The sequence below is a fragment of the Bufo gargarizans genome, chromosome 5 (genome assembly GCF_014858855.1).
Source record: "Bufo gargarizans isolate SCDJY-AF-19 chromosome 5, ASM1485885v1, whole genome shotgun sequence".
NCBI lineage: Eukaryota > Metazoa > Chordata > Amphibia > Anura > Bufonidae > Bufo > Bufo gargarizans.
The window spans coordinates 58,350,202-58,367,293 of NC_058084.1; the positions used below are offsets into that span (position 1 = coordinate 58,350,202).

A 17,092-nucleotide genomic window follows, 5' to 3' on the forward strand; every position below is an offset into this window, starting at 1 on the left:
ACGCGCGGCCCATGCTCCCATTCATTTTTCTATGGGGTAGACGGAAATAGCTGAGTCAGCGCTTGGCTATTTTCGGCGGCCCATTGAAATGAATAGAGGGCAGCTGTGCATGTGCCCTACATTAATTTCCCCGCTCCGTTCTCGTTGTAGGTGCGGGTCCCAGAGGTGGACTTCGGGCTACAGATATTTCAATATCAGAACGTTTGGGGTCCAACATCCAGCACCCCCATCAGTCAGCTGTTTCAGGAAGCTACAAAGTGTACAGAGCAGAAGGCTCCATCCACTGAGCCATTTCCAGTGCTGCCAGCACAGCCACTCCTTACTGGACGGCGCCTTCCCCTTCATACACTGTACAGTTTCTGGAGCCATCACCGGTCGGATACTGGTCACCTGAGGATAGGTCAGCAATATCTGAAGCCCGGACAACCCCTTTAAGGCCCAGACCAGACCACACCCTCAAGGGGTTTATAAGTAGCACCCCTCTATTCCCTGTATCCAGACTCACATGCAGAAGGTGGTAGTGGCATCTGGATCACTAGTACACATCCGTCCTCTACTTCGTATCCGCTAGGTCATGTGACACAGAAAGGCGCACACTTTGATCTGCCCCTTAGGTATACACTGACTAGGACGGGTCTTGAAGTCTTCATGTTGTCCTTATGGCGCCATTTTTTCATTCAGTACCAATATACCCGGGCGAGGATACGTGACCCTCCTAGTAGTTTTACCTTTAGTACCTAAATTAGTGCTCTGCAAACTGAGACTCTCCTGCCATGGTCTAACTACAACTCCCAGGATGCACTGACAGCAGCAGACTGTCATTGCATCCTGGGGGTTGTAGTTTCACCCTTATAGGACAGCCACAGTTTGCAGAGCACTGGTCAGAGCCTATTAGCAGAGTATGAGGGGTATAAGACATGGAGATGGGGGTGCAATGATCCTCTTACCAATGAATCTGAAGACTGACATATTGAATCCAGCGTGGCTGAGCCTCTCTCTCTCCTTTTCCCAGCATGCATTAGGAGCTACCAACCATCTTGGTACACCCTTCAAAAGATTCTTGCTACACCCAAATCCCCATAGTAACACTCATCCCTGGTACACCCAAGATAGACGAAATAAGGAGCAAGGGACCGTGGGACACGTCTATCAAGCAAAACACCACAATGTAACAGTTTCCCCCTCTCGGGACAGTTATTGTAAATATGTCTTCATTATGGAGAACATTTCGCTGAAAACCTATAGTATTTGGTCTCCTTAAAAATGGCCGAAACACTGCCTCTAGCGAAGCGGCTATTCTACAGCGCTACGTAAGGTGCGTCAGCTGACCACGTGGTGTTCAGATGACCAATGGCTGAAGAGAACGGCGGAACGCCCCGTCTGCGCTTCTCAGTAGTGTCGCCTGGACTAGGCTGGAGGAGGGGGTGGCAAGATGGCGGGGCTGCTAAGCCACCAGGAGAAGGTGCTGCGGCTGTATAAGAGGTCCATGCGGCACCTGGAGTCCTGGTCTGTCTTCAGGTAATAGGAGGACGTGTCCGGGTAGGGAGTCCTGCAGGCGCCGTCCGTGAGGGCTCCGTTTCTTGCCCGAGCCGGCTCTTGTCCTGTGGAGAGGACACTCAATGACAGCCGGGGGAGGAGGGGGCACTTACTTACTTTGTCCTGTCAGCCTCTCTCCACTCTATGTGCCCATTATATCTATAGATTCCACCATATTTTCTGGATGAAAGGAGTTTTCCGGTGACTTTTGCGCCATTTTTGTGACCATACAAAGTTTATTAAGTCAGGTGTGACAGATTTTATAAAAATCGCTCATTTCGACTACGAGGCCAGTGCTCTATTAATATTACGCTTTTAAATTTACTTAAAGGAATTCCCTACATAAAGCACTTAAATCTGTGTGCCGCCATTGGCCGTGACGTATTGTCACATGATGGGTCACCGTGGTCATGTGACATCACGTCAGTCCAGAGGAGCGCCAGCAGCAATTTCATTTTTCCGTTCCTATAAAAACTGGCCCTTTTTTACATTTTTTTTTTTTTTTCCTTTGCTGTTCACTATGCGTTATTTTGTGCAATTTAGTGCGGTTTTCAGTATCCCTGATTTCAGCCATTGAATGGAAACATCCGTTATTCAGGAGTGATGATGGAGGTATGCCAGGATTTTAATTTTTCAGAAGTAACAGCTGAATGGTTTCATTCCCTTGCAGCAAGCGGAGATCTTGAAAACCATCAAGTTTGGCTGCGCGAAGTAATTTGGAAAGTTGCAAAACGTCGTTGTGCTGCGAATGAGCTTTGGGGCGATCGCGATTCGCACAGGGTGAGCCAAACAGGTCTGAGAGGCGACCGGATCGGCCTACAGAACAGGGGTCCGAGGTGACGCCGATCCTGGCTGTTAACCCCTTACGTGCTTACCAACCCTGGTAAGACGGAGGGGGGGGCACTTCCTGTAGCTTGAACCGGGGGGGGGGGGGGTTGATGGGCTGCTGTGGCAGCGGGGGTGGGATTTAACAATGGCTGCCATCTTAGTTTGCTTTTTATAAAACGGAATGAAAACCGATCAGAAAGTCATGTGACCCAGAACGATGCTGATGAAAATGACAGCGCGTCCTGCAGAAAACGAGCCCTTGCACAACTGGGTCAGCGGGAAAAGGAAAAAAAGTTGCCGGTCTCTGAATGCTAGCGCACAAAACCGTACAAAAAATAAAAAAAAATCCTATCAAATGACCACATATAAATGTGCTATTGCCACAATTGTAGCGACCCGCAGAATAAAGTTATCGTGGTGTTTATACCGCAGGCTAAAAAGCGTGAAAACTGTCCCAGGATTCTGTTGATGCTGCTTTCCGAAACATAAAGTAAAAAGTGATCGATGGAAGAATAAGTTATAGCGCTCAGAATACGGCGCCCCCAAAATTACATTATTAATTTTGCATTTGTTTTTGTGTGAAAATACGGTAGTAGTTGTCAAAAAGTATACAAATCTGGTATCGCCAGAATCGCACCCAACTGCAGCATAAAGTTAGCTTGTTGGTTTTTACCACGGCATAAAAAAAAATTGCAGAAAAGGTGTTTCATTGTTTTTTGTTTTTTTTTCTAGTAAAAATAAATTGGAAAACGCAAAGCAAAAATACAAGTCATCGGGATAGGGAGTAAGGGCTCATACACTCGACCGTATTTTCCTTACGGTCCGTTCGGTGTGGGTGTGTTTTTTGTTTTTTTGCGGACCCTATGCAGAACGATTTCAATGCGTCTGCAAAAAAAAACTGAGGTTACTCCGTGTGCGTTCCATTTCCGTTCCCCCAAAAAATAGAGCAGAACTGTTTTATTAGGGGACAGCTGTTCCGTTACAAATGCACACGGACGTCATCTGTATTTTTTTGCAGTCCTAACTGATAGATCGATGTTGCCCCCACTGATAACGGGAACCTTGTACCCCATGAATAGAACGGCCAGTCAGGCATGTGGCAGCCATTTTGTTCATTTCTGTGGGAGTTCCGCAGGTATCCGTGTAAGGGGGTGCTTTTACACGACCGTCCAGTGTTTTGCCTTCCGCAAAACACGGATACAGGCCACGTGCATTGCGCATTTTTCTGGCACTATATATAAAACGCCTATTCTTGTCTGTGATTGCGGACAAGAATAGGACATGCTCTATATTTTTTGCGGGGCCACGGAACAACGGATGTGGACAGTACACCCTGTGCTGTCCGCATCTTTTGCCGCCCCATTGAAATGAATTGGTCCTGCACCTGGATGCGGACGCATTCATGCAGTCGTGTGAATGAGCCCTAAAGCAGTATGTAAGGGCAGGGGAGCGCAGTGCAAACAAAGCTTTTGTGGAGCTTTTATTATCAGGAGTAGTGCAACTATGAAGTTTTGTTCTGCTCCTGAAAGTATTCAGGAGGTGGATTTTCTCCTGTATGACTCCTGACCTGACGCGTTACCACACCATGACTATCTTACTCATGGTCGACCATCAGTAACATTGCCATGTGGTGGAAACGCGTCAGACCAGGAGTCGTACAGGAGAAAATATTTCAATCTTCAATAAATTGGATTTTACTTCCCACTGGATCAGTTCTATTCTTCCTCAGCTGAATGCAGAGAGCGCTGTATGGTGGTGCACAACCCCTGGGCCCCCACTGATCGGCAGAGTGAAGGGGCCACAGCCTGCTTCTCCAGGCAGCAGCACCATTCCTAGAGCTGTAATCACTCTGCAGCCGATATGTGGGACACCTGCAGACACTGGTGATGTTAACCCTGCGTGTGACTCTCCCTCTACAGAGACCAGTTCCGCTATGAGGCCTGCCTGCTGCGAGCGCGCTTCGATGAGCATAAAAATGAGAAGGATTTGGTAAAAGCCACTTTACTGCTGAAAGCAGGTGAAGAAGAGTTCTTCCGGCGCCAACACCCCCAGCCGTACATCTTCCCAGACTCCCCGGGGGGAACGTCGTACGAGAGATACGATTGCTATAAGGTCAGTATGGACGGAAGCCTCCGCCTTACTACTAGTTTCTAGTACACTGAAATTTAAAGGGGTTGTCACACAAGGATTGGACTGTGTTCTGGCGTCACATCCTGACACATGTATGTCTCTCTATACACTGTATTCTAATCACGGAAAACTGCAGGATTTGCTGTCAGGAACCTTAAAGGGATTTTCCGAGACTTCTATTCTGATGACCTATCCTCTGGCTCAGTGGGGGTCTGACACTGTGTGAGAAGGCACTGACTCTAACAGTAGCTCCGCGGCCTTCTCTCTGGGTTCTCTACGCCATGGGAGGTCACATTCATTAATCACATGACCTGGCTCAGCCGCATAGAAGTGAAAGGGCCTGAGCTGCAATACCAAGCACAGCCACTATACAATGTACAGCGCTGTGCTTGGTGAGAAGACCACGATTCTCAGTCAGATGATCGGTCAGGTTTCTGATGTCAGACTCCCACCGATGGGATACTGATGACCTTTCCAGAGGATAGGTCATCAGTACATAATACAGTACAAAAATCCTTTTAAGTATTCAAGCACCTTTAAATGTAATGATAAAAAATTTCCCCAAAGGTATCCATAACCTTTAATGTATGTGCAGAATAGGGAGTGCAGCTCTGGAGTATAATACAGGATGTAACTCCGGATCAGTACAGGATAAATAATGTATACAATGACTGCACCAGCAGAATAGTGAGTGCAGCTCTGGAATAAAAGTATGACGTCTTACTTTTATTCCGGCCGCCTCTCGGCATGTTTGCCGTGCTGCTGCCCGCACTAGCGGCAGCACGGATCCGACAGGCTGTTCATCCGCCGGGACAGCCTGGCGGAGTTCCTTGCCGCTAGTGTGAAACTAGCCTAATACATAGCTTAGGATCAAGTACATGATGACCTTTACAAAGTTGTTCAACTTTCTATTAAGATTCTGCACAGATATTCTTAAATGGTGAAGACACCATTTCTGGATGTAGCTCTGGATCAGTTCAGGATAAAACGGTTACTGATCTTTGCTGTGCAGTAAGGCCCCTTTCAGACAAGCAAATTTTCCGCGTGGGTGCAATGCGTGATGCGAACGCATTGCACCCGCACTGAATCAGGCCCCATTCATTTCAATGGGTCTGTGTACATGAGCGTTGATTTTTCACGCATCACTTGTGCGTTGCGTGAAAATCGCAGCATGTTCTATATTCTGCGATTCGTTGTTTTTTTTCACGCGTGTGACGTGAATGGGGCTGCTTGATTATCGCATCCACACATTACCTTCAGTTGGCCACAAAACCTAAAATCCTGCAGTTTTCGCCCTCCCCACTAAGCCTAATACTAAGTCCCTTCTTGCTTTGTACAGATCACATTCAGAATTAGAATGACAGATGTCACTTCTATATATAGATAACACAGGATTCACCATAGGTGATACCACAGCTTATCTCCTCCCTCCTGACCTCTGCACAGGGCATGCCTAGAAAACTCCCCCATAGAGATTAGGACTAATATGTAACAACCCGTTGATCGTTTTTTCTGAATGTCATCCTCAGGTACCAGAGTGGTGTCTGGATCACTGGCATCCCTCCGAGAAGGCCATGTACCCTGACTACTTTGCTAAGAGAGAAGAATGGAAGAAGCTTCGTGAAGCGAGCTGGGACCGTGAGGTCAGTGCACTGTGAGGTCCATGTGCAGGTGAAACTCGAAAAATTAGAATATCGCACAAAGTTCATTTATTTCAGTAATGCAACTTAAAAGGTGAAACTAACATATGAGACTCATTACATGCAAAGCGAGAGATTTCAAGCCTTTATTTGTTATAATTTGGATGATTATGGCTTACAGCTTATGAAACCCCAAAGTCACAATTTTGAGGTCCCCTTTGCTCAGGGGGTATGGATTAATTAGCTGACTAGAGGGTGACACTTTGAGCCTAGAATATTGAACCTTTTCACAAAATTCTAATTTTAAGCTGCATTAATGCAATTCCTTTTACTTTGCATTACTGAAATAAATGGACTTTTGCAAGATATTCAAATTTTTCAAGTTTCACCTGTATATACGCCGCTGTATACTGCAGTGATCAGATCATTGTGCAGCCTCTGATATTATGTATAATTATTGAATCTTAACCCTTTCCCGACATGCGGCTTTCATGTATGGTAGAATTTGGGACTAAAGAGGGCGCTCGCTCAGGAGATGAGCGGGCTCTGTAGTTGGCAGGTGCCTGCTGTTTTACACAGCAGATATCCGGAGGCAGAGTCCATAATTGGCGATAACGATATTCGCTGACATTCAGTGAATTCCTCTTATGGTACTTTCACACTAGCGTTTTTGTTTTCCGGTATTGAGTTCACAGGAAATGCATTCTGAATGGAGAGCATTCCATTCAGGATGCATCAGTTCAGTTCCTCTTACGTTTTTTGGCCGGAGAAAATACCGCAGCATGCTGCAGTTTTCTCTCCGGCCAAATATCCTGAACATTTGCCGGAATGCTGGATCCGGCATTAATTTACATTGAAGTGTATTAGTGCTGGATCTGGCATTCAGTGTTCTGGCAAAACGGATGCGCAGACCTTTAAATTTTTTTTTAGCAAAATGACACCAGAGAGACTGATCCAGTATTGTAATGCATTAGTCAGACAGATCTGGATTTGTCAGACAAATGCCATCAGTTTGGGTCCGGATTGCCGGATCCAGCAGGCAGTGTCGGTGACAGCACTGCCTGCCGGAATCCTCTGCCGCAAGTGTGAAAGTAGCCTTAGATGTCATAGTCAGTTGTGACCACGGCTTCTGAGAGGTCTATTCCCAGAAGAAGGCCAAGCAGCTCCCCTGCATCAAGATCTCGGTAGCCATTCGGTTGCTAGGCCAGCCTCGGGATTTCTGAAGGCTCCAAGGCATGCGCTAGTAAAGTTCTTGTGAAGCCCTTCCACAGTCAGTGCTTGATAGAAAAGGAGCGATTCTTCCATAGACTGCAGTGGTAAATCACTGCAGTCTGTGGGAGAAGCGATCAGATAATTAAATGTTAGTCCCGTGGGGGAGGGGGGGCTGGGGCAGGGGCAGGGGCAGGGTTATCTAAAAATAAATGTAAAAAAATATATTTTTTAAAATTAAAACGATCTAAAAATTCAGGTCATCCCTTAAATAGCCATTATAATCATTAGCCCTGCCGCTTCCCAAACTATTAAAATATAAAAGCCTTTATTCTTCTGTACATTGAACCACAGAAAAAAAATCAACATGACTATAGACCTAAAGATAAAAAAAAAAATATAAGGTCACAATATGGTAAAGCAAAACAATTTTTTATTTTTTTTTGTATTAAAACACAAGAAAAACTATAATTTTGTTAGCGCTGTAATTGCACTGATGCAGAAAATTTAAGGGAACAGTCAGTTTTACTGCATAGAAAATGCTGTAAAAACAAAACCCATAAAATAATTGTGCATTTTTGTATTTTTTCTTCCAATTCCACCCCATTTGGAATTTTCTTTCCAGCTTCCCACTACGCTGTATGCAGCATTAAATGGTGCCATTAGTAAGTACAAAAAAAGCCCCGATATGGCTTTGTGAATAGAAAAATAAAGTTATGGCTCTGGGAAGGCAAGGAGTAAAAAAGAATAAAACAGGAAATTGTGGCATCAGGAAGGGGTTCAAGAGGTTTTTTCTTCAAGAACCTCAAGGAAAGGATAATGTATGAGGAAATCCAGGGGTTAGAACAATATACCTAGAGCCAAGCTGCATCTTAGACGTGCCTGGAGGTATGTGTTTGCACCGTGCTTGGTCCTGTGTAACCGATATACTATTCTTCTCAGGTTCAACAACTTATGGAGGAGACATCTGCCGAAGGTCAAAAGAGTGAACCATTACCCCCAGCACGCAGAGAGGGTGACCAGCCCCCACTGTGGTGGGATTATGTGACAAGACCACGTGAAAGACCCACATAAGTGCACAGCACTTAGCTCTAGTCACTATGTATGTAATGTGAACAGTGTATATTAAATGTCTGTAGACAACTCAGGCCATGGTTTTTGTCTGATTTCTGATATAGAAAACTTCAATGGGACGGCTCCCTCCTCTTCACTTGAATAGCTGCAGTTACACAAATGGCAAAAGCAGAGGACCACTTTAATATCCCATTGTTATCAATGTAATGCATGGCGGTAACAAATGATGGAGTAGTTAGAAGTAATGGGATATTGGTTTTTCCAGGCACCTTCTGTCCTCTCTAGAGACAGGAAACTGAAGAGCAGAGAATTAAAGCCCCTTCCTCTTTACCTGGCTCATTAGTATCACTGGCATGGGAGGGGCTTAGCCATTGATACTAGTCGTGGCATCACTGGGCTTCAAACAGCTCATATGCGGAGGTCCCGGGTGTCGGACCCCCACTAATCAGATGCTGATGATCTATCCCTTTCTGAAGGGTACCCGCCTCTTCAGTGACAGGAAAACAACAAAGATCAACGCATAAAAGCCCCCTCCCCTTTACCTTCACCAGTTGTTTTCTTGTTCCTCAAGTGGCAGGTGGAGATCGACGGTGCGCAGGGCCTTTGGTAAGTTATCCCAGAATTTTTTCCGGAGGGCTCCTGCAGGCGAAAGCTCCCGGAGCTTCGGTGTACTGCTCCTCCTCCCCTATGGCGTTAGTCTGGTGTATGCTGGCTGACCCGGGCTCCCCGCTAGATGAGAAGGCTATATTCGGGCATTTCGGTGGCTGGGGGTGTTCCCGGCCTGGGAGCGCTCCGATCCTGCTTCCGGCTGCGGCACGCTGCGTTCCACTGTAAAAACTAAGCGCAGGAAGTGACGTCATCACGCTTACCCGGAAGTCTTCAGACGGCAGATTCAAAAGCAGATCTGCGTTTTCCAGGTGAGCGGCTTGCTACAGAAAGGAATAGTGGTGTTTTCATTTGCACCACTATGTCTGCCCCTGGAGAGATTGATACAGCAAAAAAGACCACTAGTCCCTAGGCCTTCAAGCCCGGTAAGACTCCTCCCTGAGGACATTTATATTGTCTAGTCACCCTTTATGTGCACAGGGTGTTACATCTTATTTTCTGGGTGACGGCTCTCTGATCTGAAGTTTTTCCTTAAATGCCCAATTCTGACTCTCCACCCTCATATTTTAATTTTAGGGGAGGGAAAGTCAAAGATCATCTGGAGAACCGTTACAGAAGAAAAAATGTCACATGTGCAAGAAGACATTATCCTCAACCACTAAAAAATCGCTTTGTCAAAAGTGTATAAATAGAGTGGTATCTGAGGAATCTCCATCTATTGTAGATAGCTGCTCCAATCTCTTCTTTAATTAAAGATCTCAGGCTATCAACGCAAGACTACCAGTAGTCTCTCCAAAACCATCCACCTCCTTGAACGGTTACTTCTGTGACCGAGGAACAGATTTCTGAGCCGGATGAACAAGACTCTTCTTCTGATTCGTAGTTTAGTGGGTGTGAGGACTCCTCAGGCTGCCCCTTATGTTCTATTGAGGAAACTGAAAGCTTACTTAAGAACATCGGGGCAACAATAAGTTTGGATGAGTCAAAAGAACCTCTGACCGTCCAGGATCAGATGTTCTTAGGACTAGGGTAGAAAAAGAAACAACTCTTCCCGTTCCTTCTAACATTACAAGGTTAATCTTGAACGAATGGAAGGATCCAGAAAAGAGACAGGTAACATCTAAAATATTCAAGAGGAAGTATCCCTTTGCTGAGGAAGATTTCAGCTCTTGAGATAAAGCCCCAAGAGTAGATGCGCCAGTGGGTAAAATTTCTAAAAGATCTCCATTACTCTTCGAAGACTTGGGAGTCCTTAAGGATCCTATGGAAAAGAAATGCGAGTCCCTTCTCAAGAAGTCCTGGGAATTTTCTATGGCTTCATTATGTCCAGGAATTTCAGCTACTTTTTTCAGCAAGAGCTCTGTCATTATGGCTGACTCAATTGGAAGATCATATCCAGTCGGGCACTCCAAGGGAGGACATTCTGGCCTCCATCCATTCTGAAACAAGCTTCCAACTTTCTGGCTGACGCTTCCGCAGGTGTCGTGAAATTATCAGCGAAATCTGCAGCTTTATCAAACGGCTACTTTTGGGGCGATTTGGTTAAGATTGTGGAGTGGAGACACGGCATCAAAACATAGACTTTCCCCACGCCTCCACAACGGCACTACGTGGAGGGTTATCCCGCCTTCTTCAGGGACAGAAAATAGTTTCGAGACCAGCCAATAAAGGGCCCCCTCCCCCTTACCTCTCCAGTTGTTTTCCTGTCCCTCAGAAGGTCGGGAACTTGTGGACCAGCTAGCATTTGCGCGGCCTTCAGGTTTGTTATCCCGGCGCTGCCGTAGGGCCGTCGCAGGGGAAAGGATCGCGCGACACGGCAGTGTGGTCCCTCCTTCCCTAAGGTGTAATCCCAGCATGGGCTGGTCACCCCAGGCTTTATCCCCGTGTTCCAGGTGGAACCAGCATCTGTGTGGCATGGGGGAGCGTTTCCTTGGCCTGGGAACGCTCCCATCATCCTCCTATAGCTGCCCCGGGTTATTGCGTCATCACAGTGGCTCGCGCGGCGCATAGGAAGGGGGAGGAGCTCCGCAACGCTACAGGAAGTAGTAGTGCGAGCTGCCGGCGTTATCGTGCAGCTAGCCAAGGGCTCCTCTAACTAAGGATGATGCAAGCTGAAGGAGACTCCCCCAGAAAGCCCACATACACCTCCAGGCCTTCTAGCCCGGTAAGCCTCCTCCCTGTTTAATGTATGTGGGGTGTATGAAGCACTATTAAGTTAAGTTAGGCTTGCACCCGTTTTCTTTTGGTGGCGGTTCCAAAAAAATATATAATTTTTTTTTTTTTTCTTAAGTGAGACTATTTTTGCCCGTTTTGTGTCTCGTAGGGGAGAGAAACCTTTAAAATGGAACAGTCCATCAAAAGAAGATGTGCCATATGCAAGAAAATGCGCTCTGGCTCATATAAAAAAACCTTTGTCAGAAATGTTGTGACAAAGTGGTCTCAGAGGAAACCCCTTCCCTGGTGGAAAGTCTGAGAAGCATGATTAAAGAAGTGGGGGCAGCTGTAGAAGCAAAGCTATCATCCATACCGCCCAGACCTTCCACTTCTAGCGCCCCTATTATGGAGCAAGATTCTGACCTAGATGAAGGAGAAATTTCATCCGGTTCAGACTCTGATATTTCGGAAGACTCCTATGACCGACCTCTGTGTTCAGTTGAAGAGATGGAATCCTTGTTAAGAGCCACCATTAATCTAGAAGAAGCAAAAGAGTCACTATCTGTACAGGATCAAATGTTCGCAGCTCTGGGGGACAAGAAAAAACAAGTTTTTCCTGTCCATGTAAATATCAAGTCTTTAATCCAAGCTGAGTGGAAAGAGCCTGAAAAAAGACAATCCGCCTCTAAGATATTTAAGAGGAAATATCCCTTTGCAGAAGAGGACTCTGCCACCTGGGATAAGACTCCTAGAGTGGATGCCCCCGTGGCAAGGATTTAAAAAAATTCTGCCTTACTCTTTGAAGATCTGGGACTTCTTAAGGATCCCATGGATAAAAAATGTGAAAGTCTCCTAAAAAAGACATGGGAATCCTCCACCGCTATGTTGAGACCAGGTATCTCAGCAACCTACACCGCCAGAAGCCTGTCTCTGTGGTTGGGACAGCTAGAGGAACATATTTAGTCAGGCACCCCTAGAGAAGACTTCGTTGCCTCAATCCCTATGCTGAAGCAGGCTGCCGATGCTTCGGCGGACATAGTAAGACTATCAGCCAGAACAGCCGCCCTGTCCAACGCTTCACAAAGAGCAATATGGTTACGTACCTGGTCAGGGGATACGGTGTCAAAAAATAAGCTCTGTTCTTTAACATGTGAAGGGGATAGAGTTTTTGGCACGGCTCTTGATATCCTAGAAAAGGCATCGGATAGGAAAAAGGACTTTTCCCACTGAATCTCAAAGTTTTTTTTACAAGAGGCGTTCCTTTCGGCCCCAGAGACGTGGTCGATTTCACCAAAAGGAAGATTCAGAACAGTCATGGCAATCTACCAGAGGAAAAGGAAAGGGGTTCTTATTTAACCCCGACAAGTCCACCTGCACATCCTCCCAGTGACGCCAGAAGGGCGGAAAACCAGAAAGCAATGGACCTACAAATATCGCTCCTGTACCATTGGAAGAACAGAAGGAAGGATTCTATTCCCCGATCTTCCTAGTAAGGAAACCGACCGGCTCCTTCAGAGCGATAATAAATTTGAAAACCTTAAACAAGTACATAGTGTACAAAGAGTTCAAAATGGAGACGATAAAATCCGTGACCAACCTCTTTCCATTAGATTGTTACATGGTAACATATTAGACCTGGCAGATGCCTATTACCATGTTCCAATCCTAAAAAGACCAGAAGTTTTTGAGGACGGTGGTATGGTTCCAAGGATCTCTATGCCACTACTAGTTCCAGGTTCTTCCATTTGGCCTCAGTTCCGCTCCGAGGCTGTTCACAAAAATCATGACTGAAGTGGCAAAATATTTTCATCTGGCAGAGATTTTATTCATCCCATACCTGGACGACTTCTTGATCACTGCCCCATTGGAAGACCTGCTTCGTCACCTTCAGATTATACTGAAAACCCTCACCGGCCTAGGATGGATAGTCAACAGGGAAAAATAATGTCTGCTTCCCTCAAGAAGAAGGATATTTTTGGGAGTTCTGCTGGACTCAATGCTGATGACCTCCTTTCTTCCAGAACAAAAACGGGACACCTTAATTTCCAACACAGATGTTCCGAAAACAGAAATTTCTCTCTTTCCGGGATATGACGACAATCCTGGGTCTTATGACTTCGACAATTCCGTCAGTAAAATGGGCCCAGTACCATACAAGAACACTTCAGGCCTTTCTTCAAAAAAACTGGGACAAAAAACAAACCTCCTTAAACAAAAGGATAAAAATCCCTTCACGTGTAAAAACATCCTTATCTTGGTGGACAAACCGAACAAATATTTCCCGAGGCGTGGCATGGAGGCAGACGAATCAGGTCGTCATTACTACGAACGCCAGCCAACAGGGGTGGGGAGCCCACATGGAAAAGCAGTTGGAGCAGGGTCTATGGGGATCACACCTACAACAAGCTTCGTCAAACTTGAGAGAGCTGACCGCGTTGTGGGAAGCCCTGAAAGCCTTCGCTCCCTTCATCCACCTGAGGAATGTAAAAATCCTATCTGACAATTAAACGACTGTGGCCTACCTGATCAAACGGGGAGGAACAAAATCGCTCTCTATCCTCGGTGATGGGGAAAATCCTAAATTGGGCAGAGAAAAATCTACTGTCTCTGTCCGCAGCCCATGTGAGAGGAAAAGAAAATCAATTGGTGGATTTCCTCAGCAAAGACCAACTAAAGGCAGGAGAACCAACAGGTCTTCAACCAAATTTGTTCCAAGTGGGGCACTCCAAGGGTTAACCTGTTTGCCACAAGAAAGAACAGACAGAGCAGGGACTTTTTCTCCCTGTCAGTTCTAGATCATCCCCTGAGAGTGGACGCCTTGTCAACACCCTGGCCGGATCTGTTGTTGCAGGGCCCAGTTTTTCATCTCCGAGTCGCCCAGCTTTGCTTAACAGCTTGGATGCTGAAAGGCGTATGCTGAGAGAAAAAGTTTTTCAGAGGCAGGAATATCCACCCTTTTGCAAAGTAGAAAACCAGTCACATCAAGAATATATCTGAGAGCCTGGGAATCTTTTCTGCGGTTTAACAGCGGCAAATATGATCCTTCCGGAGAACCACAGGTATCGCCAATCCTGGACTTCCTTCAGGCGGGACTTGATAAGGGACTATCTGTAAGTACCTTTTAAAAGTCCAAGTAGCAGCTCTAAGTGCGTTTTTAAACAGAAAATTAACGGACATAAATGTTAACAAAAGATTCCTTAAGGGGGCAAGTAGAATCCGCCCAAAACTAAGGTCTTCAGTCTCACCCTGGGATTTAAATATGGTACTATCCAGACTAATGTATCCGCCCTTTGAACCTATAACAGAAATCTCGTTGAGAACATTGACTCTCAAGACAGTTGTGTTTTTTTTTTTTTTTTTTTTTTGTTAGCCATCACTACAGCAAGAAGAGTAGGGGAGATCCAGGCCTTTTCCATCCTACCTCCTTATCTTATGATTCTGGAGGATAGAATCATATTAAAACATGCTCCTGAATTTCTTCCTAAGGTTGTAACTAAATTCCACTGTCAACAGGAAGTTACTCTTCCCTCCTTTTGTTCCCAGGCGACCTCAGAGAATGAAAAACTGTTTGACAACCTGGACGTTAGGAGATGCGTCCTACAGTATATGGAGGCCACGAAGGATCTAAGAAAATCCAACCAGCTACTTGTACAATATCTGGGTCTGCATCAGGGCCAAGCAGCTAGCAAGACTTCCATCTCTAGATGGATCAAGGCCTGCATTGTTCTAGCCTACGAGACGGAAGGGGTTGCTCCTCCACCTTTAGGCCAAATGCACACGGCCGAGAGCGGTCCGTGGTATGCCGGGCTGGATTCCTGTTCAGAGCAGGAGCGCACGGCGTCATTGGTTGCTATGACGCCGTGCGCTTCATGCCGCTGCTGCACTACAGTAATACACCCGTATAGTGTATTACTGTAGTGCAGCGGAAACATGAAGCGCACAGCGTCATAGCAACCAATGACGCCGTGCGCTCCTGCTCTGAACAGGAATCCAGCCCGGCATACCACAGACCGCTCTCTGCTGTGGAACACGGCCGTGTGTATTCAGCCATATTGAAAGCCCACTCTACCAGAGAATTGGCCACATCCTGGGATGAAGGGGCCTTGGCCTCGCTGGAAGAAATATGTCGGGCAGCCACATGGTCCAATCCTGGCACCTTTTTTAAACATTACAAATTGGACGTCTCTACAAATAGAGACTTATATTTTGGACGCAAAGTCTTGTCGGCAGTTGTCCCACCCTGATCATGTCTCCTATGTTATTCCTCCACGTAGTGCCGTTGTGGAGGAGTGGGGAAAAGATTAAAATTACTCTTACCGGTAATTGGATTTTCCTTTTAGCCTCCACAGCGGCACAAGGAATTCCCACCCAAAAAAAAAAGGGGGGATATATTCGATTCTTTATTATGTGACATTTGGTTCCATTACTCTCAGGAGAAAAGATCCTGACCTTGTATGTTGAACGAGACTGTCTCTGTTGTTTGTTATATACCTTATTAAATTTGGATTTTGTTTTGCATCTCTCTGAGTACTAGGTTACTAACTGGAGAGGTAAGAGGGAGGGGGCCCTTTATTAGCTGGTCTCTAAACTATTTCCTGTCCCTGAAGAAGGCGGGATAACCCTCCACGTAGTGCCATTGTGGAGGCTAAAGGAAAATCCAATTACCGGTAAGAGTAATTTTCATCTTTTGTGCCATCCCCCTGTGAGGGGGATTGTTTATTTGGGAAGACACTAGATGATATCCTAGAGAAGGCCTCTGATAGGAAGAAGGGCTTCCCTACCGAGTCGAGATTTTCTTTTATCAAAGATGTAATTTTCGCGCTCAAAGACGCATTTGATCAGAAAAAGAAAAATCGGGGATCCTCATGGCAATCGGCTAAAATAAAAAATTAGAGACTTCCTCTTCTCGGATAAGTCCTCCCGTTCAAGTACCACACAATGACGCCAGAGGTCCAGTCGGGGGAGATTAAAAAAATTCGACCAGGCCTGGGTGCAGATTCATGCATCACCTTGGGTACTATATGTAATAGCATCGGGATACAGGCTGGAGCTATCAAGTATTCCCCCCGACAGATACATGGAGAATTCAAGATTAAAAAAGGAGAGACAAGAAGCTCTAGAATCACAGATTGCGCTTCTACTTCAGAAATAAAGCAATAGTCCAAGTTCCTCCAGAGGAGGAGTAGTCTTTTTGGTGAAGAAACCAGACCAGTCATAAACAAATTTATAACATACAAGAAGTTCAAAATGTTGACAAATCCACAATCGGCCTAATATACAAGGACTGGGTAATGGTAACAATAGATCTATCCGATGCTTACTACCATGTCCCAATCTATCAACATTACCAAAAATTTATGAGAATGGCAGTCTGGATTCGGGGGAGAATCTGTCATTTCCAGTTCCGGGTTCTTCCCTTTGGGCTATCCTCTGCCCCAAGGGTATTTACAAAAATTATGGCAGAGATTTCAAGCTTCTTCCATCGGTCAGAAATAGTCTTGATTCCGTACCTGGACGACTTGTTAATAACAGCCCCAACAAAACTTATCACAATTAGGTTGAATCATCAATATGAAGAAGTCAGACCTAGTTCCACATTATCGGAAAGTATTTCTAAGGATTCTCCTAGATTCTCATCTAATGTCCTCCTTTCTTCTGGGGAACAAAAGGAAAGACCTGGTTCAAAGAGTAGCAAAATTTAAAAAATTACGCAAGACATCCATAAGAGAAATCATGACGATTCTGGGGGTAATGACTTCCACAATATCATCAATGAAATGGGCCCAGGCTCACTCAAGATTACTTCAGTCCTTCCTGTTCTGGGATCGAAGACATATCTTTAACCTAGAAGCTTGAAATTCCTTTCCATGTAAAGCGCTCTCTTAACTGGTGGCTCAAAGAAGAGAACCTTTCCA

At 45.7% G+C, this 17,092-nt stretch overlaps 2 protein-coding genes across 2 annotated transcripts in view; one reads left to right on the plus strand and one right to left on the minus strand.

Moving 5' to 3' along the window:
- Nucleotides 1–1,171, minus strand: part of TATDN1 (TatD DNase domain containing 1) — a 31,225-nt gene extending 30,054 nt beyond the window's left edge. The window contains exon 1 of the mRNA XM_044293902.1: nt 948–1,171. Within this exon, the coding sequence (XP_044149837.1) occupies nt 948–969 (22 nt within the window). The 5' untranslated portion in view covers nt 970–1,171. The remainder of the gene's footprint in view (nt 1–947) is intronic.
- A 196-nt stretch (nt 1,172–1,367) lies between these two features.
- NDUFB9 (NADH:ubiquinone oxidoreductase subunit B9) lies at nt 1,368–8,491 on the plus strand. Its single transcript, XM_044293884.1, has 4 exons — nt 1,368–1,518; nt 4,284–4,476; nt 6,024–6,137; nt 8,286–8,491. Exons 1-4 carry the CDS (start codon nt 1,433–1,435, stop codon nt 8,415–8,417), a joined length of 525 nt encoding a protein of 174 aa, XP_044149819.1. The 5' UTR covers nt 1,368–1,432; the 3' UTR covers nt 8,418–8,491.
- Nucleotides 8,492–17,092: the final 8,601 nt, after the last annotated feature.